The sequence below is a fragment of the Plasmodium berghei genome, assembly GCF_900002375.2.
Source record: "Plasmodium berghei ANKA genome assembly, chromosome: 6".
NCBI classification, from domain to species: Eukaryota; Apicomplexa; class Aconoidasida; order Haemosporida; family Plasmodiidae; genus Plasmodium; species Plasmodium berghei.
In genome coordinates this window covers 958,103-984,266 of record NC_036164.2, presented here as the reverse complement: position 1 = coordinate 984,266, position 26,164 = coordinate 958,103, and the positions used below count along the sequence as shown (strand labels likewise).

The 26,164-nt window shown below is 21.3% G+C and overlaps 3 protein-coding genes and 3 pseudogenes across 3 annotated transcripts, besides 3 other annotated features; 3 read left to right on the top strand and 3 right to left on the bottom strand.

The window, feature by feature from the left end:
- Positions 1-1,088: 1,088 nt before the first annotated feature.
- On the top strand, positions 1,089-1,786 carry PBANKA_0623751 (annotated as a pseudogene).
- Positions 1,089-1,786: a sequence feature (fam-a protein, pseudogene).
- Positions 1,787-3,005: 1,219 nt separating this feature from the next.
- On the bottom strand, positions 3,006-5,950 carry PBANKA_0623700 (BIR protein; the record flags this gene model as incomplete). The annotated part of the gene is made up of 3 exons (XM_034563887.1): positions 3,006-3,392; positions 3,503-5,815; positions 5,936-5,950. 3 exons carry the CDS (start codon positions 5,948-5,950, stop codon positions 3,006-3,008), a joined length of 2,715 nt encoding a protein of 904 aa, XP_034420738.1.
- Positions 5,951-8,704: 2,754 nt separating this feature from the next.
- Positions 8,705-9,828, bottom strand: PBANKA_0623651 (annotated as a pseudogene).
- Positions 8,705-9,828: a sequence feature (PIR protein, pseudogene;~BIR protein, pseudogene).
- A 2,476-nt stretch (positions 9,829-12,304) lies between these two features.
- PBANKA_0623600 (BIR protein) lies at positions 12,305-13,437 on the bottom strand (the record flags this gene model as incomplete). Its single annotated transcript, XM_034563885.1, has 3 exons — positions 12,305-12,385; positions 12,471-13,286; positions 13,423-13,437. 3 exons carry the CDS (start codon positions 13,435-13,437, stop codon positions 12,305-12,307), a joined length of 912 nt encoding a protein of 303 aa, XP_034420737.1.
- Positions 13,438-17,394: 3,957 nt separating this feature from the next.
- PBANKA_0623500 (fam-a protein) lies at positions 17,395-19,172 on the top strand (the record flags this gene model as incomplete). The annotated part of the gene is made up of 6 exons (XM_034563884.1): positions 17,395-17,717; positions 17,874-18,099; positions 18,193-18,262; positions 18,429-18,538; positions 18,633-18,866; positions 19,071-19,172. The coding sequence occupies 6 exons, from the start codon at positions 17,395-17,397 to the stop codon at positions 19,170-19,172; spliced, it is 1,065 nt and encodes a 354-aa protein (XP_034420736.1).
- A 4,915-nt stretch (positions 19,173-24,087) lies between these two features.
- Positions 24,088-24,753, top strand: PBANKA_0623450 (annotated as a pseudogene).
- Positions 24,088-24,753: a sequence feature (fam-a protein, pseudogene).
- Positions 24,754-26,164: the final 1,411 nt, after the last annotated feature.

Genomic DNA, 26,164 nt, shown 5'->3' with positions numbered 1-26,164 from the left:
GAACTAATATATGTAGTTTGAGATAATGTTGATAACTTGATATTTATTCACAAAATAGTAATATTTACTAGTTTTTTGTTTCTAAATTTTATGAATAATGAATATATCTATAAAAAAACGAATTTATTTCATTTATTAATTTTTTCTATTTTCTTAAAGCTAATTTATCTAACCATTGTAATAAACTTCGTTATATTCATTAAAATTGTTTATGGATATAAATACTATATTTTTTTCAAATCAATATTAACTTTTATCTAAAAATACACCCGTTTTTTAATATAATTTATAATATGTTGGTGCTTTTAGTGGTACGGTTTTAATATTTTATAAACTATATTTTTCTATTAATGTTTAATACGAACAAATTAATAAATATCAATTAAAATAATAAAATATTAGATACATATCTTTTTTTTATGAATAAATACAAACATATAATGACAACATTAACAAATCACCATTAATATTTACATTTAAATCGTTTCTAATTTATTATATTTTATTATAATATTTCTCCAATTTTAAATATTAATAATTTTCTCCATTTTAACCGATTTTGTGGAAAAACATATTTTTTTATTATTTTCTTACTTTTATATTTTTATTTTAAATGATTGATCTTCTATTAGGTAATAACAACATTGTTTTTTCTATTATATATATATAAATTTCATAGATAATGAGATGTTTTATAAATTTTAAATTGAATTTAGTTAATTATAAAATATAAAATTGTGCATTCATAATGCTATATATTAAAAAGGTGCTTATATATTTAAAGTTATATATGTTTAGATATTATAATATTAATGAAATTATGAATAATAACATTAGATATTCACTATTATCAAGCTTTTGTTTTTGACGTTGTCTTTTGGTTGAATTATTTAAATATAAAATATATTAAACTTATAAATCTGATAAAAGCATAAATTTTACCGTTTAAATAATAGTTTTTTATACTTTATTGGAAAAATTATTTGCTTCAATTTTAATTATACTTGTGGCTTATTTTTTCGAGTTGTTAATTTTTAACTTAAAAAATACTAATATATATTTTAATATTTTGTTTGTAAACTTCAAAAATGAATAAATTTTATGTTAAAATTGTTTTATTTCTTTTAACCATCTCCCTACATGTCAATAATAAAACTCTTGCAACTGACCCTGGTCCAATAAAATATGTAACATTCATATCAAGAAAACGTTATCTTACGTAAGAAAATACAACAATATATATATTACATATTTCGTTATGAAAACATTAAATGTATGTCTTTGCAAAAATTTTATAATATAAATACAATACCTTTATTTTTATATATATATAAATATGTTCATTTTCATCAATGATAATTCAGAAGAAATATATGAAAAAAACAATCACCTATTATGTAAATATCCCAAAGAAACTATACAAGCGTGCATATTTATTAATGAAGCTTTAAAATATTTAGAACGTTATGCTACAAGTAAAGATTGTTATAAATTATGTAATAGATATTATGCTTACAATATCTATTTTTATAAAAAAAAACATCGAGGTCATACAAATGTTGAAAAAATTCAATATATAATTATTAATCAGAATGAGGTATCAATTAATGAACATCATTAAAAGTTATAAACCAAATTAAAATAAAAAAATTATTATAATTTATATACATATATTTCTCTTTGTTTCCATTAGTATAATGAAATAATAAACATGTTATGGGGTCCCAATTATAAAAAACTTTTCAATAATGGCTCTGTTAAAAGTATACAAAACATAAATAATTAGTCAAATCATTATATTATTGTTACTATTTATTCGACATTTCATGATTTAGTATTGTCATTGTTATATGATACTATTTATTGTTTCCCATGTCTTCAAATTTATAATATTTTAATTTACATTATGCGAAATTATTATTTTTTTGAAAAATTGTCCGTGTGTACAATCCAAATTTAGTAATGATACAACACCATTGCAAAAAATGGCCGTGATCTCGTCATAAATATTTTTATGCTTAAGCTCCAAAATTTTAAGTAAGGAAAATTTTCCTCTTCTATTTCGTTATAAATCATATTTTTTATATTATTCACAATAATTTATGCAATATATTTTTATTAATTTTATAGATATCAGAAAACAAAACTATAGTAGTCATGGCTTCAGCATATATAAATGATCACAACCCTTCCGATAAAAAATATAAAAACTAAATCGTAAAAAACGAGAATTTATTCATAACTTACATTGATTCTGAAGACATATTAGAAAAGGAAAATTAAAAAAACGTTTTTTAACTTAATTGCATACTCCATTGAAAAAAAAGACAGATATGTTAATATCACCTATGTCGACTCTGTAAGCGATATACAAATTTTAATAACATAACAATTTATTTCAACAATTGTTAAAACAAATATTATTTTAAATAAGTGTACATATTTATAATTTCCAAAAAACCTGAACATGTTATATATTCATCCATTTATGTTTTTTTCTTAGATTGATGTACATGCTTCCTTTTAATCAAAATGCATTATTGTAAAATATTTATATATAAACATATATTTTATATATATTTTTCAGACCGTAATATTAGAAAATTTATTTTCATGAATGGAATTTATTTATTGTTTTCATTTTTCTTATAAACCAAATAATTTTCATTAAAAATTAATTATCTCCAAATAGGACATATCTTAATTATATCAATTCATGTCATCTGAATAATCTATTAATGATTTATTTCCTCTTATTTATTTTTTTTCGTTACTAAATAATTTATAAACTAATATATTTTTAGAGTTATAGAAAAGTAAGTTATAATTGAAATCACATGAATCGATCATACGTCATTGTTTTATATAAATTAATAAAATACACATATTATATATTACACAAAATACACTTTTTAATTGTTTATATAAGCCAAATTACTTATATTGAATTTTTAAGTCAGATCCAAAGAATATGAACACAAAACAAAAACTATTAATTATATTTATTATTCTAAAGAATCGCATTTTCTTCTATAAACATAAAAAATAAACACCAAATACAAAATAATAAATGGTACAGGATCGGTCTCCATAAGTTTATACATATTTAATAATGGATATTTTCCCCAGTAAATGGAATTTATAAACTGTTTAGTTTGTTTTTTTTGAGTAGATGAACTTGTAACCTTTTCATCCTGCTTTTTTTGAGTAGATGGATTTGTAAGCTTTTTATCCTGTTTTTTTTTAGATAAATTTATAATTATTTGTACTTGTTTTTTTCGATCAGTTGGGTTTATAACTCTTTTTGTCTTTTCATTTCCACCAAACATATTTATAACCTTTTTCATGTTTTTTTTTTTCTTCAATTCCTTTCTCCATCCAAATGAAAAATACTAACATAAAATTATGAAAAATATATAGTTATTTGTTTTTTATGCATGCACAAAATATGTAGTAATATGTATTTTTTAATTTTCTATTTAATAATTTTCTTTCTATTTACCTTATACATAAGTGCTAAAATAATGGGTATGCCAATAATTATAACTAAATATACAAATAATTTGTATCCTTTAAATACATCTCCTGGAAATCCTATTTCAAATATTCCTTTTTCTACCTTGATTTCAGGAGGAAGTTGTTTAATTCCTTGATCATGTATTTTATTGATAGAATCCTTTGATGGCTCTTCAGGAGCTGGTGTTGGTATTGGTACTTCATCTTTACTTCCAGTTTCACTTATTTGGTCTTTACCTTCAGTTTTATTTTCTTGGTTTCCAACTTCAGGTTCACTTATTGTATCTTCACTTCCACCTTCAGGTTCACTTATTGTATCTCCACTTCCACCTTCAGATTCTTTTTTTGGTTTTTCATCTTCAGAATTTATTTCTTGGCTTCCACTTTCAGTTTCTTTTTCGTGGCTTTTATCTTCAGGTTCTTTTTCTTGGTTTTCACCTTCAACTTTATTGTCACTAGATTGTATCGGTGAAGACAAGGGCGTTTCTGATGGACTATCAGATGGAAGTAAATCACTTCCCGAATCTTTTTGGTGAATGTTATTATCAACTGATGGTAATGTATCATTTACTTTATTTAGATGATTAATTAAATCATTAGAAATTTTATTAAATGCAGAATAACCTTTTGTTAAGCTAGTTGATACACTTTCATATAAACGATGCCCATAATCAGTAAGGTTTTTATAAAAAGATGAAATATGCGTTTTATATAAACCATATAAAAATCCAGTTTCATGTTTCGTCAATGATTTTTCTTGTGTAGATGGAGATTCTAGTTGTTCTTGTTTTTTTGTTTCTGACGATGATGGTGTTGATGGTTCTTGTTGTGGTGCTAATTCTTTCTGTGATTTTATCTGTGTTTGTTCTTGTTCTTGTTCTGGTTGTGACAATGATGGTTGATGTTGTTGTGCTTGTGGTGGTGGTGGTAGTGGTGATTCTGTCTGTGATTTTAACTGTGGTTCTAGTTCTGGTTCTGGTTTTGAATCTGTTTCTGGTTCTGCACCAGATTGTTCTTGAACTACTGTTTGATTGTTCGTTTTCGTTGATAAATTTGTATTTGTTTGTTCTTCAGAGTCTTCTTGTGATTTTCCACTATTTTCTAGTTCATTTCCTGAAGCTGATGATGCACCTTCTGAATATGATGGGTTATCACTTTGGTTTGATGCTTGATCTACTGTATTTTGTTGTTCGGTGTTTTGATAATTATTCTTCGGTTCGGTTTGTTCACTATCTTCTTCTTCACCTTCTAAATCTGATTCATCTTCTGAATATGATTCATCTTCTGAAATTTGTGATGGTTCTTCTGTAACTGATTGTTTTCCTCCTTGGCTTGATCCTTGATGCTTGTTACTCTGTTTTTTATTCATCGGTGCTTTGACAATTACTTTTTTTCTTTTCTTTTTTTTCACTATTCTTCTCTTCTTGATCGTTATTTTTTTTATAATTTTCACAAATTTCTTCAGTATCCGATATTTCTTTTTATCTTTAGAGGGAATTGTTTTTAAAATGTCACTAAAATTTCGATCTATTTCATTCGATAAATCTTGGGAACTCGCATCTATAATTCTCCACGAGTTGTTTGCATCTTTACATAATTCCTTACAATTATTTATTTTTTCTATTTTTTCGAGTTCTGGAAGTTTATTTTGGATACCATTATCTTTTTTAAATTTCTCATAAGCTTTTTTTAAAGTTAACAGCACATCACAATAATACTCATCTTCATAAACCTTAGTTTCTTTTTCAACAAGTTTATTGGATTGGTCTTTCCATTTATTAGCAAAATTTGAACAATCGGAGCAATTTGAAGAATCTTCGGAAGAATTATTAATTGCATTACACAGATCTTTAAGTAACTCATAAAGTTCATGCATTCCTTCAATTTTAATTTTCATTATTTCTTTTTTTTCAGAGATTTTATCAAAATAATCATAATAATAATTATCATCAACATCAACATCAACATCACCATTTTTTATAAACGTAGTATAAAAATCTGACACGCTTCCGTAAGTTCCATCTGTAATTAGATTCATTTTACTACTTAACCATAGCATAATATACATGATATATTCGTTATTTTTATTATCAGATTCTATATTTTCATCTCCGCTAAATAAATGATTAAATAATAATACAGTAGCAGCATTAACTCTTTGACTGGCAGTTTTACATTCTCTTTTCCCCGTTTCACTGCTAATAGGACAATAAATTTCTAATAATTTAGTATTGTCATTTATACCATGGAGATAAAAATCATCATTCAATAGTTCCTCAATACCCTTAAATGTTTCACACTACGAAAATATTATAAAAATTAATAAAAAATATATTAATGAAATATTATAAATTTAAGTTAATTTATAAACAATGAAAAACAATAAAAGAAAATTCATTTTATTAAAAAATGTCTATACCACATTGAGAATCATTATTATGGATTTTATTTTTAATCTGTAAACAATTTGTCATAATATTATTTTTATGTAATATATGTATTGAGACAAAGTAGGTTATTAATTAATTAATTGAGATTTATATATAATTAATATATGTAGTTAAAGACATTATTATTAGTTTGAATGCTTGAATTAGCATGGAATAATAATAGTATTAAACAGGTATTCGATTTTTGTTTATAACAATTGCTAATTGTCTTAAGTGGCTATTTGTTTAACATTTTTATCATATCTATATATAATATATTTTATGCATAATACAATTTTTTAAAATAATATTTTAAATAACCCGATTACACAAATTCATGGAATGCCATAACAAAAATAGATGAAATTTGTTTTATATAATAATGCATTTATATTATAGGTTTACACATGAAAATAAAATTATATTCACTACTTTTTTAATAAATGAATTTCAAAACTTATGTTACTATAAATACATAAAGAATAAGAAATGTGTTATTACTATGGTTGTTAAAAATGAATTTGAATATCATTATTTGAATGTCATATATTGATATACGCTATTATTCAATAAGGAATATTACACCTTTTTATATTATTTCCAATAAATGAAAGAAAATTTGTTTAAATTATAAAATTTAATAAATGAATTAATATTATTTTTTCGAATTAAGTTATATATTGTGTGCATTTACAATTAATCAATATATTAATTAATAATTCATTTTAAAATGTGTAATAACTTTGTTTATATATTAACACTTCTTTATATATAAATGAAATTAATGAATAGTTTTGAGTGAATATCTCATTTTATTTTTAAAATTAAAAAACATAATGTGCAAATTAGGTTAATTGATCTATTACAGTTAAAATAGCTCATGAGCATAAATTAGTTTTGGGGTAGTAGCTAGTGTATTTCTTTTCATTCTTATTATTTAGTATATAAATGATTAAATGATATATTTTAACCATTAAATCATATAAATATGTTAACTTTAATTTTAAAATTTTATTCATACTTTGGTTAGAATAATGAATTAATCTGAGAACCAATATAACACAGGTTATCATTTTAAGCACACATCTATACTTATAACCTAAACATATATTATGTATTGTATATTTTATAATAAAACGTATTTATTTTTAGATATAAAAACAATATTTTTAAGGGGGTTTGTATAATTATTAATAAAATTTATATTCTCTTGTTTGATAGTGTTAATACTAATATCACATTAAAAGTGTAATTAGATAGATGCCATAATATTCATTTTTCATTTTATCCATTGTCAGTATTATTACAAGTTTAATAATATATATAACTATCGTATATCCATATAATCCAATTAAATAAGCCTAAATATTTATTACTATTTAGTAGCATATTAATATAATATTATTCCTACTCATAAGCATTGTATGTTACAAAAAACTTATTATTGCACTCAATAGAAATACTTTAAATATATGTAAAAACTTTCCTTATTTCATCGTTTTAGAATAAAATATTTTAAAACATATATATTCTCCTTAGTAAAACGAAATATTTATAATACCTATTTATTAATTTATATATGCATAATAACAAAAAATATTATTAGAACATGTAAGTTCAATAAATATACTTTTATATAATATCTATATTATGTTGACATAATCTAAAAATATTCCAGGCCTAGTTATTGATAAATCATTTTGTTCATTTATATCTATATCTTTTGTAATAATAACATAATTATATATATAACTTTTGGGAGTTACTAGGAAATTTGCTAACGAAATATATTATAAAACGTATCTATATATATATGTTCATTTTAACTATTATAAAATGTATTATGTCTTATATAAATTATATATTTCGTAATTTATATATATATATATATCAATTATGAAAGAATTATTTATTATATGAAGAATATAAAATTAAACCCAAATCGAAACAAAACATTAACTAATAAAATATAAGTTAATATTAAATGTTTAACTTCGAAAAAAAAAGTTAATTAAATTTATAATTATAAATAATTGTTCTTTTTTATAAAAAAAAATAAAAAAATAAAATAAATAAATAAATAAATGGTACAGGATCGACCTACATAACTTTCGATATCTTTAATAATCCCATTTTCTCATCAACTCAATTTACGACTTTACAATTTCTTCAATGTATAACCCTTTTCACGTTTTTCTATCTCTTTTCATTCTCCACCAGTTTCTCATATTATATATTGTAATTATTTAAATCAGCTTTCTCTTATAGAACCAAATCTATACTGGGGAGTCATCTTTCTACATCGATCCCAATATTCGACCAATTGCCCCATAAACCATTAACCATAAATTAACAATAAAATACAAAAAGTACATAGTTCAACACATTTAACATTAAATTATATTAACACGAAATGCAATTCTTATAATTTATAAAAATATATTTCTTTATTCGTTTATTTTCATCCTCATTTTTTCTTACATATTTACACTTAATATAAATATTAAAAACTACAACTTATCCTTTACATATTTTAATAATTTATTTCCTATATATATTTAAAACAATTCTTTAAACTAATAAATGTTATCAAATTATAAAAAATTAAATGCAATATAATACTTATCCCTAACTCGGGTCCATAACATAAAAACTATATAGAAATTATGGTAAAAAATTACTTCAAAATAGACAATTTCTTAACATATATAAATCATTATTACTATTCCTGAAATAGTCATTACTCTTCGAATCACATATTAATGATCCATTTTCTTCTTTATTTTTTTTAATTTTTTTCGAAATCCAAATAACGAATACTAATATAAAATGTTAAGAAACGTACGATTTGTTTGTTAATGTTTGCATATATATAATGAAAAAAAATTTTTAATTCCTTATTATTCACATTATAAGAAATTCCAAAAATAAATTTATTGCACCAAATATCGATAAAACTGGAATTAATTTGCTTACTATCGACGAAATTGGTGATGTAACTTTAGAACTCGATTCAGAACTTTGTGCAGAATTTTGTACACTTTGTTCAGAATTTTGTGATGTGCTTGTCTCTAGAATTGATGAAATATTGCTACAATTAATTTTTAAATTTTGATAATCAGTAAATAAAGTAGAAAATACTTTACTATATGAACTATTTTTAGTAATACTATAATCTTACTTATGTTCATTACATTTATCAACAAATTTTTGATCTTTTTCTGAAAAAATTGTGCAATCATTCTTGTTTTTATCATATGCAGAATACGTTTCACATAATAATTTTAATACATCATATAATTTAGATATAATATTACTATCTATATCCATATTCAACAAATCCTTTTTTTTATCTATGATTTCCTTATAACTACTATACTCCGTAACACCTTTTATAGAATTTGTATTCTTTTCATTACTATTTATATATGTTTTATTAAAATATTCTAGATTCGTCGTCGATCATAATTGTTCCTTTAGGTTTAACATATAACTTAACCATATAATAATTTATTCAACAATATCGATGTTATTTTTTGCAACAGACTCAAACAAAGAAGAATTCTTAAAGAACGCATCAAACAAATATAAACATCCAGCACTAATTTTTTCGAAATCACTCCCACAATTTTCGTTATCACAATGCTTTTTCAAATGATCTTCATTAATAATTTGATAGTTTTTATTACTCGAATCATATTTTAAATCCATCGTTAGATAAAGGAAGTTACTACACTAAATAAACATTTTAAAAAAATTATTATAAATATGCATTGTTGAAAATTTTATTAAAATAAAGTTTAATGATATATATAATACAATATCAAAAAATGTAAAGGAAATTATTATTATTAAAAAATTCATATATCACATAGTCATCCATTGTAATCGAATTTTATTTGCGATTTGTAAATTGAGTAAGATCATACTGTTTTTATATACAGTGCACCAAATATGTGACGCAAACACTTCGACCTTATATATAACAACTGTTTGTAGTTAAATATATTATAAATTTTTAATAATTAAATTATTATACTTAATAAAACAATATTATTACTAAAAAAAAGTTAGATTCCTCTTTATGATAATTAGCTAAATTACCTTAAATAAAGGGTTTTTTAATAAAATTGTGATTAAATATAGGTTTGATGTATTTTATACAAAAAATACTATTATTAATAAAATATGGTATAACTTTATTATAAAAATTAATATACTTTTATAAAGAATTTAATGTATATTTCCTTATATTTATGCTTGAACATAGAAAAGGAATATATTTATATATTATTTTTTAATGATTGCCTTTCTAAAACTTAAATACTGTATAAATTTAAAAAATATAAAATACTATTATTATTATAATCCTTAAAAGTATATAAATAATCGTTTTTGAAATATATTAAATATTTATATAGTTGTTTCTAATACTATATACCAATATTTTATTAAAACTATAGCATTTACAAAATAAGCTCCATTGTTACCTTTTTTAATTACATATACATAATTTTAATATTATTTTTATTTAATATATATCCATTTCAATAACTTTATTTTTATTCATACGTACTTCAATTTAAAAATATACCTTATTTGGTAATTTTATAATATATTTTGCACATCTTTTCCACGGTTTAAAACGACACTATCACTAATTCATGCTTATTAAGCTATTTATAAGTTTAAATAATCCTTTGAATGTAAATTTCTTTTAAAATAATATATAGTAAATATTAACACATGAATAACTATTGATGTAAATTTTAAAGTATAATAGAAAACACTCTTTAATTAGGTTGTTATATTACCATTTAGTAGGAGAGAGATAATATGTATTTTCATTTTTAATATATAAATTTATATGAATATTCGTTAACTATTTTGCATTGTTCGTTTTTATCTTATATATTTTATTTTTATAGTTATCAATGTATATACATTCAAATAATTTATTAAAAATTCTATATTTTATTAATTTTATGATAAAACAATGCTATTTTAAATTTAAAAATGATGATTCATTAAACAATGATAATATAATGCATGCTAATATGGAATAATAAAAAGAAATTTAACATTAATTGAGTCTTTAACCTTTTATCTATCCGATTTTTTATAATATAAAACCACATATCCCAAATTGGATCTTTAACAAAATATATAACAGTGATACCTTTATAATGTATTATTGTGTCTTTCGATAAAATTAATATTTAATTATATGAAGTTTCCACAATAAAACAATATTTCAATATTAGTAAAGTATTTTATTAGGTTATATGTATAGGCATATAATAATTTTATTCTATTTATCATATTATTTATAATTATTAAAATATTATATGAAATTTTATTAATATTTTAACTATTTTAAAATATAATTTATTTATCCCTCAAAACTATAAAGTTTAAAAATTAATAGTGATTAATCTATTATTATACCTTATGATAAATAAATTATGGCGCATAAATTAACTTTTATTAGTACTAATTAATTATAATATAAATGTAAAATACAAAAAAATAATAATAACTACAATTAAAACTTAAAAAAATGATAGATGCATAACATATCTTTTATATATAATGTTGTATTCTCGAATCTCGATCGATATTTATGAATCTATATTTTATGATTATTTATTATATATTGGTAATATGTTTATTTAATCTTAAAAACACATATTAATATGAATATATATTGTAGTGTAGACAATTGTTTCAAATGAATCTAATTATAATTTATGCCTTCATATATAATAATATTATATTATTCGGTTATCAAAATACGATTTAAATTAAAATAAATATGATACTAAGTTTTACTAAATAAAATGCTTCATCAAATAAAGAAACATGTTGTGTTATACATAATTTGATATAACCATAGATTAAAAAATTTTATATAATAGGAATTATGATATAGCATAATACGGCTTCATATATAGTCAATATCTATATTAATATATACAACATAGACATTTTTTTTAATAATATTAAATAAGCATGAACACTCAATTATATATATTATAACTTATGAAAAAATGTTATGTGACACTTTTCATATTAATGGAAGAACCCCTTTGGGGTGCATGTTTGAACCTCATCTCGATATTAAGCATACGGATATAATATATATATGTTTAATTAGTGTTCAAATTATGCAAAATTAAATGCAATGTAATACTTAACCCTAACCCGAATATGGGATCCGCAAACATAACCCTGACCCACAACATAAAAACTATATAAAAATTATGGTAAAAAATTACTTCGAAATAGACAATTTCTTAACATATATCAATCATTATTACTATTCCTGAACTTGTCACTATTTTCGAATCTTATATTAATTATTCATTTTCTTCTTTATTTTTTAGCTTTTCTCTTAAATGTTGTTTTCGAGATCGTTTTCGAGACTTAAATAATGAATACTAATATAAAAATTAAAAAAATTGTATAATTTACTTATATTCATAAATTACTTGTTGAATATATTTTAATTGGCTTATTATTTACCTTATATCCAATTCCTAAAAAAAATGCTATTGCACCAAATATCGATAAAACTGGAATTAATTTGTTTCCTATCGACGAACTTAATGATGTAACTTCAGATGTTTGTGCAGAATTTTGTACAGAAGCTTTTTCAGGACCTTTTTCAGTATTTGTTGATGTGTTTATCTTTGGAAAAGATGCAATATTGCTACATTTATTTTTTAAATTATCATAATCAGTTGATAATGTAGACAATATTTTATCATAGGAACTGCCTTTATTATTATTACTATTAAGTTCTTTATATTTTTCAACAAATTTATTTGCTTTTTCCGAACAGTTTGTGCAATTTTTATTGTCGTCATTAAATGCAGTATACATTTCACATAATAATATAAAAGAATCATAAAATTTAGATATATCTTTAATATTCATTTTCGTCAAATCATGCTTTTTTTCTATAATATTCTTATAATTACTATAAGCTTCAACACCATCTATAGGATTTTTATACTTTTCATTATTTATATATGTAGTATAAAAATGATTTAGACTGTTATTATAGTCATTTTCCTTTAGGTTTAACATATAACTTAACCATATTATAATGTAATCAACAATATCGATGTTACTATTTGCAACAGACTCAAACACAGAAGAATCCCCAAAGAATTCTTTAAAAAAATATAAACATCCAGCATTAACTTTTTCGAGATCACTCCCACAATTTTCGTTATCACAATACTTTTTCAAATGATCATCATTTTTAAAATAATACTTTCCGTCACTGTCCAATTGATCGGGAAAGTTCGTCTTTACTAAAAGGAAGTTACTACACTAAAAAAAATTTTAAAATAATTATTATAAATATGCATTATTGAAAATTTTATTAAAATAAAGTTTAATGACATTTATATATAATACAATATCAAAAAATGTAAAGGAAATTATTAGTATTAAAAAATGCATATACCAAATTTTTATCCATTGTGATGAAATTTCATTTTAGATTTGTAAATTTAGTAAAATCATGTTGTTTTATATACGTTGTCCCCAATATGTGACGCAAACACTTCGACCCTATATATAACAACTGTCTGTAGTTAAATATATTATATTTTTTTCGATAATTAAATTAATATAGAATAATAAAATAATATTATTACTAAAAAAACGTTATATTCCTCTTTATGATAATTAGCTAAATTACCTTAAATAAAGGGTTTTTTAATAAAATTGTGATTAAATATAGGTTTGATGCATTTTATACAAAAAATACTATTATTAATAAAATATGGTATAACTTTATTATAAAAATTAATATACTTTTGTAATGAATTTAAAATATGCCTTCTTATACATATGTTTTAATATAGAAAATAAACGTAATATCTTATTTTTTAATGATTGCCCTTCCAAAACTTAAATACTATATATATCTAAAAAATAAAAAGTTCTATTATTACTATAATCCTTAAAAGTATATAAATAATCATTTTTTTAAATATATTAAATTTTTATATTCTTGTTTCTTATAATATATAATAGTGTTTTTTCTAAAATTATATTATTTTCGAATTAAGTTGTATTGTTCCCTTTTTTAATTGCATATACATAATTTTAATATTATTTTTATTTAATATATATGCATTCCAATTATATTTTAACATTTTCAATAACTTTATTTTTATTCCTATATAATTAAATTTAGAAATATACCTTATTCGGTAATTTTATAATATATTTTGCACATCTTTCCCACGGTTTAAAACGGCAATTAACACTGAAACCGTATTTATTATACTATTTATAATCTTAAATATGTCTTTGAATGCATATTTTTTTAAAATAATACTTAGTAAATATTAAATATATAACACATAAATCAGTATTGATGCAAAGTTTAAAGTATAATAGAAAACTATGAGTAATTAAATTGTTATTTTTACATTTTAGATAGGAGAGATAAGTGAATTATACTTTTTTAAGACAAGGATATAGCCATATAATTTTTATTTATTCTACATAGTTTAATTATGTCTTATATGTTCTACCATTAAAACCTTCAATTAATATATAGATTAAAAATAACTTAGAATTTTTACTTTTCTAAATATATAGTTTGCTTTAATATTTTATAATAAACTATATTTATTTCTATAATGGAAATCAATATTTTTAAGGAAACTATAGAATTATTAATATTATTTTGCTTAGTATCTTTAATTCTAATATTATTGAATTAAAGCTTATTTAAATAAATGCTATAATATTTCATATGATCTTTTATATGTGCATTATAATATTATCAAATTTTTAAGAATATGTATAATGGATTTACCCCCATATAAGTAAATCAAATAAGCATAATATACTTGTTCATATTTAATAAGTTTATCTATTGTTACTGCTATATCACCGTATACTACAATGAGATAATTAACGCACTCACGAGGAATACTTTAAACCAATTAATAATTTTCCTTGTTTCATTGTTTTAAAGCATAACATTTTAAAACATATATATTATCTCGTAAAAACATTGTGTTTAAAATATATATTTATAAGTTTGTGTATATATAATAACCTGATATAAATATTATTAGTTCAAAGAAAATTAATTATGGTTTGCCTTCTCAATAAAATTAATATTAATATTTAATTATATGAAGGTTTCATAATATAGCAATATTTCAATATTAATTATTGGTATTTTACTATATTATATATATAGTCATATAATAATAATACATTATATCTACCATATTATTTATAATTACTATAACTATAACATTAAATTTTATTAATATACCTATATTTTAACTATTTTAAAATATAATTTATTTATACCTCAAAGCTATAAAGTTTAAAAATTAATAATGATTAATCGATTATTATACCTTTATAGTAATTAAATTAATGTATATAGAACTATTTATATCAATATAAATTATAATATTAACATAAATGCAAAGTATTGAAATGAAAAAAGTGAGTATTATATATATTTATAATTTATAAATTTATTATATATATATCTATAGTGTATTTTTTATGTAGTAGATAAAATGTTAGAACCATAATAATATCTATAGACAATGCTATATTATCGATTTCTGATCGATATTTATGAATGTATATTTTATGATTATCTATTATATATTAGTAGTGTGTTTAATTAATATTAATCATATACTTATTAACCTGAAGGTATATTATACTGTAGAAAAATATTCAAAATTAATCTAATTATATGTTGTAGCTTCATATATAAGGTTACTATATAGTTTGCTTGGGAATCTATAATTTAAATCAAAATAATAGTGACACAAATAACAATTTTTACTAAATAAAATGTTTCATCAAATAAATAAATATATAGTGTCATATATAATTCAATATATCCCCTTGATTAACAAGCTTTAAATAATAGATAATATGAGCTATTGTGTATAGTTAACCAGCAAATAGCAGTGAAATATATAATGTGAAGTTATAATATTCTCACATTTAATATATATGAACGAATTAAACATAAGTATTATAACTTATGAAAAATTTTTATGCGATCCTTTTCATATTAGCTTATGCCACTTTTGTGTTGCAACTTTTGACTTTTAAACTTCATTTCGTGATTAAACATGTGTACTAGCCCATATGTTTAATCAACATTTACAGATAAATAAATATGATCAAATTATAAACACATTAATAAAAATATAACCCTAATCCAAAAAATATATTTCATATAACAAAACTATGACCCATAAACATAACCTTGACCCATAAAACATTAACACCTCGCCATTAAGAATATTATAATTAAAAAATAAATTAATTATATATATATTTCTTGACTTTACAACTTTATGTTTCATTATTTTATTTTTATATTTTATCTATTTTTTTTTTTAATTTTATATATACTATGTTTTGCTATTAAAAGAAAATTTATAATTCGCATTAATGTACAAAAGGACAATGCAACAATACTTTAACCACACCAAATTTTATTGCTTAGTATAATATTATAAAAATGTTATTTGTCACCTTTTATTAAAATTAATAATAAACGTCACAGAAAACTTTATTTGACATAATATCAAAATCGTGATGCTATTTATTATGGATTAGGAATATTATTATTGTAGCTGTAGCTGCTACATCCATGTATAAACGTAATATAATATTTGTTTAAACACAATTACTTTAATATTTAAAAAACATATCTTGTAGTTTAAATAAAAATAAATAAAAATAGCACTATTTGTATATAGCCATTATTATAATGCATTTCTGCCATAATCATTTACTCATTGACATATATCTATAATTATATTCAAATAATATATCAACAGCTATTACGTTAAAAAAATAATACTTTTCATATGATTTTCTTAGATTTATGTTTAAATTATTAATTTTTTATTGCCAAAACATTATAATAATTTTTTATGCTGCATAAATAAAGGTATATATATGTATATAATACTATAAATGCTAAATTTTTATAAATCTTAGTTTTAATTTTAGTTTAATGGTCAAAAATAAAAAATTGTATATCTAAAGTGTTAATATACTACAAAATTTATATAAATATAATTAATTAGAGCAATTTATTTTATATATTATAATATTAGAGAAATTAAGCGCCATAATACTTTTTGACATTCCTTATTTATGAAAACTTTGTTGGTCGTCGCATTTTAACGAAATTATTTAAATAAAACATATATTGAATTTTCTAATCATATAAAACATACGAATTAAATAATTATATAAATTTATTGCTTAAATAATATTTTTATATTTTTTTAAATAAGCATTTTTTTTATTTTTTCAAAAATATTTTGCTTCAATTATAATTAAAATTATAATTTTTTTCGAGTTTTTGACTTTTAAAAAAATACAATAATTTTTAGTATCTTATTTATCAAATTGAAGAATGAATAATGGATACGTTAAAATATATTTTTTTGCTTTAATTTTTTTCGGATATGTGAACAATCAAGCCCTCACAACCGACCGTGTAGCAGATAATGCTACTTCATCCAAAACAACTCCATCCGATGTAGATTCATTAGAAGAATCTTCATTTGAAACAACTTCACCCAAAACGACTCTACTTAAAAGAGATTCGTCCAAAACAATTCCATCAGAAACATCTTCATTCAAAACTCTATCCGAAATAGATCGATCCAAAACAGCACCATCCGATATAGCTCTACCCATACCCGTTTTAGCTAATCCTCCTTCACCTCATATTACGTAAGAAAATATGGCAATATATAAATATGTATTACATTTACTATTGTAAGAAATATACGCATGCATCTGATGAAATAAAATGCCATTTTATAAAAATATATTTTTTTTTTTCAAAATTATAAATATATCTATTCCTGTTTCATTTAAATTGAATAGAATATATAAAAAAAACAAGCATTTATTATGCACAAATCCCCTGGAAACAAAAAAAGCAATGCAAATTATGGACGAAGCTGTAGAGCTTTTAAGATACTATGCTACAACGAAGGAATATTACAAACATGATTGTACGAGTTGTGATGGCGTAAATATGTATTATAAGAAACTTGGGCATAATACCTACATTGGAAAATGCCAACTTCAAATTTATAATCCCAATAAGGTATGGATTACAGACCAATATTTAAGATATAAAATTAAATTCAAGTCAAAAAATAATAATTATATATATATATATATTTTTTTTTTATAATAGTATAATGATATAATAAAAATACTATGGGATCTCAATGGTCCCAAAAAATTCGATGATAGTCATATTAAAGGTACATAAAAAATAATTAATTAATCAGTTTAATATATGATTACCACTCTTTATTCGATATATTGTCTTTATTACTATCATAGTTATATGCTCATTTTATTGTCTTTTATTTTTTAACTTTCATAATATTTCAATTTATATGATACAAAATTATAATTTTTTTTTAGGAAAAGTTGTCCGTTCGTATAATCAAAATTTGTTAATGATACTAAAATTTTACAAAAATATGATGTTATCATCCCCGAGATATTTTTATGCTTTAGCCAAAAAAGCTCAAGTAAGGAAATATTTCTTCCTCTTTCCTGCTATGAATCATATTTCTCATATTATGACACGCACTTTATGCAAATACACTTTTATTAATTTTATAGATATCAGAAAATACAAGTATAATTGTTATGGCTTCAGGAAATATAAATGATAATAACCCTTTCAGTACAAAAACCTTTAAAAACAAAATTATAAAAAGCATTAACTCATTCAAAACAAGCGTATGTTTTGACAATGATATTCAAATTGGATACTTTAAAAAGACGTTTGTTAACTTATCTGGATACCTCATTGAAAAAAAAGACGATCACGTTGATGTTACCTTTGTCAACTCGGTACCCAATATACAAATTTAATATCATAATAATTTTGTTTCACCATTTATTTTATTATACTTTTTTACCCAATTATAATCATTTACCATTTATCATAAATGTATAGTTTCTGGATAAATGCAAATATTTATAATATATCGGTTTATTCACAAAGAAAACGAGACATTTTATATATATATCTAATTTTGTACTTTTTTTTCGTAGATAAATTTTAATCCTTTAATTCCCACAAACTGTTTTATTAAAAATGCAAATACAGAAGCAATGTTGAATTTTACGCACTTAAAATATTACTTTGATAATTAATAAAGTATGCTTTGTACAGCAGACTTTTAACAATATAATTTTGCAATGTTTATATAAAAAAGATAAACTAATTTTCACATATGATGCCCATTTTAATTATCATCATAAAATGTTTTTCTTGTTTTAATAAAGTTTTTATATATTGTTTCATGTTTTATATATATATAAAATATTACATGTATTATATTTTGTGAAAATAATATATAAATATTATAATTCATAAAACATTTTTTCTGTACAAGCTTCCTATATATTTAATGTTTTTGTCTTTTTCCATTAAAAGCATATGTTTTGTAGTTTACTTTTACTATTCTTAGTTATTTTTATAAAAGTGAAAAATTGGTTAAAATCTTACGATTTTCAAAATTTCGAATGTCTTAAATGTTTCAATTATCATCCTCAGAACCATCTATAAATGATTTAATTCCTCTTTCTTTTTTTTCTTTCTCATTTTGTCTTCGAAAACGTTTTCAGAATCCAAATAATGAGTACTAATATAAAAATCGTATAAAAATAAAATGTTTATTTTGAAGATTCGTATATATATATATATATATATATATAATGATAAAAATATTGTTCAATATTATATACCTTTTATTTGAATTCCCCCTTTTGAGAATTTATGATTCAATATAAATTATTTCATGTGATTTTAACATTGATAATATATTATATTTTTATAAGTATATCAAATCATAAAACTATATCTTCTTATTAAAACTGTGAAATTATAATATATTTTTAATATGTAAAAAATTATTCCTTATATTACAAATAATATATAATAATGCCAGTAATTGTTTTTTTCAAACAAAACACATTTCATTATTTTGTATGCAATCATATATTTGCACTTAAATAAATTCGTATAAGCAAGAATAATGCTAAATTATTTAAAAGTAATAAAAACAATAATAAAAAATATGTTTAGAACAAGTAAAAATAAATGATTCACTATAGTATTTGGGTTGAGCAGCATTAAAGATACAATAAATTTATTAAAGCTATTAATTCATTTATGTATAAATTTTAAGGGTTATATTTGTAAAAATAATTTAATATTTGTTTGAATCCATAAACTATAAGCCATATGTAATGTTTTATATTATTTCGGATATGATGCTATAGAAATAAAATAATATACACAAAATTATGCAACTTCTTTTACACAAATTGCTAACATTTATGTATCATCTGAAAAAAAACACCTATATCTAGCATATGCCGAATCATAGGAAGTATTCAAAAAAAACCTTCCATAAAAATACAATAATTTGAATAATATTATTATAACCTTTAACCCATGTATGCTGCCTACTATGGAAATACAATTTCTTAAAGATTAATTAGTAATATGCCAAAACTGGAAATTAGACACATATAATAAAAAATTCGGATTTTAATAATAGTAATTTATTATAAATATATTTACAATATATCCTAAACCTGACATCTATATTCATGTTATAATTATACTACATCATAATAAGTTTTCAATGTTTAATTATTAATACAATAACCACTTTATTTTAGGTGAATACATAATCCAAATTTAAATATATATCCTTTTCAATTATTATAAAGTTTGCTATGAGCAAAATATATTATGAGATTTTGTTTATGTACTTATGTTTCTTCATTCTAACTATTTAAAAGTATAAAGTATTATATATATTTCATAATTTATATGTGCCTCAAGATTATGAGTCTTAAAAATTATTGTGTGGCGAATCTAATATTATACCTATATAACATATAAATAAAAGCGTATCAAATAATTTCTATTTATATGATTTAAAATTTGAAGAAAATGTAAGGTAATAAAATACAAAACGATGGTAATTTTAATACAAATTCCACGATTTTTTTATACCACATTATAATGCAATTTTGTCATAAATATATTGTTTAAACGATTAATTATTTTTAATAATATATTTTTTTAACATTATAAGTGTCCAAAGCATAAAACATTTTTTAACTACAGGGAATGCAATTTTGTAAATCTTATGAATATTTTATTCATATATATTTTATAATTATATTTTAATATGTAATTAATTTAATTAATATTATAAAACATGCATATTACAATACATATATTATAGTGAACAATTGAACTAAAAATGAATCATTATAATTTGTTGCCTCCATAAATAAAGTATTATTGTAGTTCGGTTGGGATAAATTATAATTTAAAGCTAAAAAATGTGACATACAAAATAAAGCGTTTTGTTAAAGACAAATATTCATATATAAAGAAAACATAGTGTGCATTGTGACATGAATAATACACATATCATATTACCATCTGCTATATAATACCAATTTTTAATAAAACACAGCAAGAGCTCTTCTATATGGATGTCCCACATTTAACATTAAAATAAAAAATATCGATATATGCTTTTAACTATATATGCGATTTAGGTAAACTCATCAAATATATACATTGTAACTTATGAAACTATTTGATGTGGCCTCTTTCATATTAATACAAATCGTCTCTTTTCGGCTGTACAAATGTAGTTTTCATTTATAGGTTAAAACGATGGGGGGTGATAAATATTATTTTTTTAATAAGTTATAACTATCATATATTTGCATATAGCAATAGATATGATAAAATTATAAATAATTAAATCGAAACAAAACCCATCTCTCGAACCCAAAACAAATCCACGACAACACAACATTAACCCATAGTACAAAACCATGACCCCTAAATCCTGAAAACTTCACCATTTCAATCCTTCGATATCGATAAAATTATAATTAAATGATAAAACCGTTTTTTGTATATATATGTCTCATGTTTTTTTTTGTGTATTTTTAGTTTTATTTTTTTATTTTACGCTTATTTATATTACATAATACTGCTTATTTTATTATGTAAAAATATTTTTTATAATTTACAAAAAGGCATGTGTATCATTGTTCCTAACAATACATAATTTTATCGCCGAAGGAATAATATTATAAAAATATTATTTAGTAACATTCCGATTAAAATTATAAAAAACACACAGAAAATACAATTCACCATAATACAAAATTTAGTATTCTATTGATATGATGAGTTAGTAAGCATGACTATGGCAATATTCATAGCAACAATTGCAACCACGCATAAACATAATGAAATTATAGCTTAAATTAATTATTTTCATATTTAAAAATGTAAAGATATGCTATATACTCAAAATAAATGAAAAAATAATAAAACTTATATTTTTATATAATTGCTATTATAATTTATTTCTGTCACATTCACTTATTGGTTAATATCTGCACCTGTAATTATAAAGATGATCAAATAATATATTATCAAGATTTTTAAAATTAATATTATCTTTTGTATTATTTTCCTCTTTATTCTTTATATGATCAATTTGCTATTAGGTAACACACAATATTGATTTTTGTTTATGTACGTTTAAATGTAAACATATATAAATTGCATACATAATGAAACTATTATAAAATTTAGTTTATGACTATAAAAATAAAAAATATATGTATTAATACACATATACTAAAAATATCATATTAAAATTATTTATTTTTCGGTAACTTATTTATTGAAATTAAGAATTATAATATTTTTGGATGCACAATACTCGTAAAGACTTTTGTTTATCGTTGTCTTGTATGTGCATATTTAAATAAAAAATATATCAATTTTATAAACCATGGCATAGCACGCAAATTAAATAAATAAATAAATTATTGTCTAAGTATTTATTAAATTTTTTTTTAAATAAGTATTTTTTTTTTATAATTTCCTTTGAAATTTGTTTTTTCCTGTTTTATTTATATTTTACAATTTTTTTTATTTTTACTTTTTAGTATTCGATTTGTCTGTTTAAATTTTTTTATGTTTGATTTTTAAAAATATTATATTTTTTTTAATATTTTATTTATCAAGTTCAAAATGAGTAAAGGTTATATTAAGATTCTTCTTTTTGTTTTAAGCTTGATCGTATATGTCAACAATACTGTCTTTGCAGATAATAATACTCTAGGAACAATTAATTCAAACTATGCCTACCCAAATAACACAACTCCAAACGATGCCCCTCCAAATAACACAACTCCAAACGATACACCCCCAAAAAAAAAAGTCCCTCCAAAAAAATCTTCAAAAAAAGTACCACCCAAAAAATTGAAACCTAGCGATATTGATCTCGGAGAAATATTTAGTAAAATATACAAACATTTATATATATTATATACATATATAGTGTAATTATATGTATTAGTATAAATACGCACATCCAGAATGATTGAATCGTGAACATATCATTTATAAATACATTTAAAATAAAAATAAGATTTAAAATAGCTCAATTTTGGTTAATAATAGCTCGGACCAATATATGAAACACGCAAGCACACATTGTGCACAAATCCAAAAGAAACTAAAAAAAAATGACATATGAACGATAACGTAAAGCGTTAAACCTTCATGTTACAAGTACATTCGGCTATGTTTTATGTTATAAACACTATAATCATGCAATTTTAAATTTAGGAAACATAGAGACATCGAAGTTCAAACATTTAATCTTAAAATCCACGAGCCCAATCAGGTATGAGTTAATGAGCAAAATGTAAGATATGAATTTCAATTTAAAAAAATTATTATATATATACATATTTTAGGGGGGGGGTTTCTATAATATAATGAGATACTAAACATGATGGAATCCTAATGATTCAAAAGCATTCAATGACAATTTTGTTGATCGTATATAAAAAAAATTATTAATTAATCAATTAATATATAGTTATTATTCATTGAGATATTTCTTGTTTTATCATTATCAATGTTTCATCTCCTATTTATTATCATTCACCTTGTTAATTCTCATAATGTTTTATTTTGCCCATATAAAATTATAGTTTTTTAGAAAATGATGTCCGCTCATGCATTAAAAATTTGTTAATGATACTAAAACTTTACAAAAATATGATATTATCATATTCGAGATACTTTTATGCTTTAGTCAAAAAAGCTCAAGTAAGGAATCTTTTCCTCTTCTGTTTCGCTATAAATAGTATTTTTCATATTATTATACGCAATTTATTCAAATACTATTTTATTAATTTTGTAGATATCATAAGAGACAGCTATAATTGCCTATGCGCAAGCAGATATAAATGATCACAATTCTTCCAATAAAAAATATAAAAACACAATCATAAAAAACACAAATTTATTAAAAACTGACATTGATTCTGAAGAAGTTATTAGAAAAGGAAAATTAAAAAAAACGTTTGTTAACATAATTGGATACTTCATTGAAAAAAAAGACAAACATGTTGATATCACCTATGTCGACTCCGTAAGCTATATACAAATTTTAATAACATAATAATTCATTTCAACAATTGTTAAAAAAATATTGTTTTAAATAAGTTTACATATTTATAATATATACTATAATTTGCAAAAAAATTAAACATTTTATATATTTATCTATTTATGTTTTTTTCTTAGATTGATGGGCACGCTTCCATTTATCAAAAATCCATTATTAGAAAAATTGGAGATTATTTATTACCTCATAAATAAACATACATTTCATGTATATTTTTCAGCACCATAATATTAGAAGATTTATGTTAATAAAACGATTTATTTCCATACATAATGGTTGCTTTAAATTACCATCACAAGATTGTTTTGTTTTAAAAATTATTATTTAGTATATGTTTTAATTGTGTCTTTTTTAAATTATAATACAATAAATACATTTAATCTTGTGAACAAACCATTATAAATATTATGGTTCATCAAAGATTTTTCCTGTATGACTGTCATTTATGTTATTGTTTATCGCATTTTCTGTCCTAAAAATGTATGTTTTATATTTTTATTGTTTTAATTATTCTCATAAAACTCAAAAGTAAGCTTAAAGCTAATTATTTTTAATTATAGAAATACCTTAATACCATCCATTATCTCAGAATCATCTACTATCGATTCATTTCCTCTTTCGAATTTTTAGATCTCTTAAATTATGTCTTTTAAACTGTTTCCGAAATTTAAATACTAAATAAAATATTAAGCATTAAAAAATGTAATGTTCATTTTTTAGTCATGTAATAATTTTAAAAATGATGTGTTCTAACTGGTATATTGTTTATCTTATAAGCTATTCCTAAACAAATCGATATTTCAATGAATATAAATAAAATTGGAATTAATTTATTTATTAATGATAAACTCGATGAACTTTAGAAATTTATACAAAATTTTGTTTTTTTTTTATTGGTGGGGGTTCTAGGTATTGTTTACATGCAACTACAATTATTCATTTGTTTTTAAAAATTTTACAACCCTTTGATAAAGTAGGCATTATTTTACTATATGTATTACTTTCGACATCATTAAACGAATCATTATGAAGTTTGCTATATTTTTCATAAAATTTTTTAGTACATACTAAACATACTGAGAGGGTTGGATTATTCGAATTATAATTAGTATGCATATCACTTAAATGTATGCCTCAAAATTTTAAACATCATTAATATTAACACCCATCGATACTATTATTGTAACTGTGAAATCTTTAATATTGACATGCTCTACAATATACGCCTTAACTTTATAAATTTAGTATAATGCATATTATCTTTTATGTCCTGATTGTTAAATCCTTTAATTTGTTATTTCCTTTGTTTTATATATTCTTTAATTTATAATTTATCCATATCATAAAGTATTCATCAATCGCCTTAGCATTTTCTTCATTTAATATATTAATGAAACTAGCAATTATTTCATTAAATTGCTGTAAGCATCAATCGCTAACTTGAGCAGGATCACCATTACATTTATCATTAGTACAATAATTTTCGTAAGTTGTATCTTTAAGTTGATCATTTCCAGAACTGTTCAACTCATCGATGACAAATAAATTAATTCTAATTGCGCCTATATTTGTTGCAATATTCATTTTTTATAAATTGCATATAAG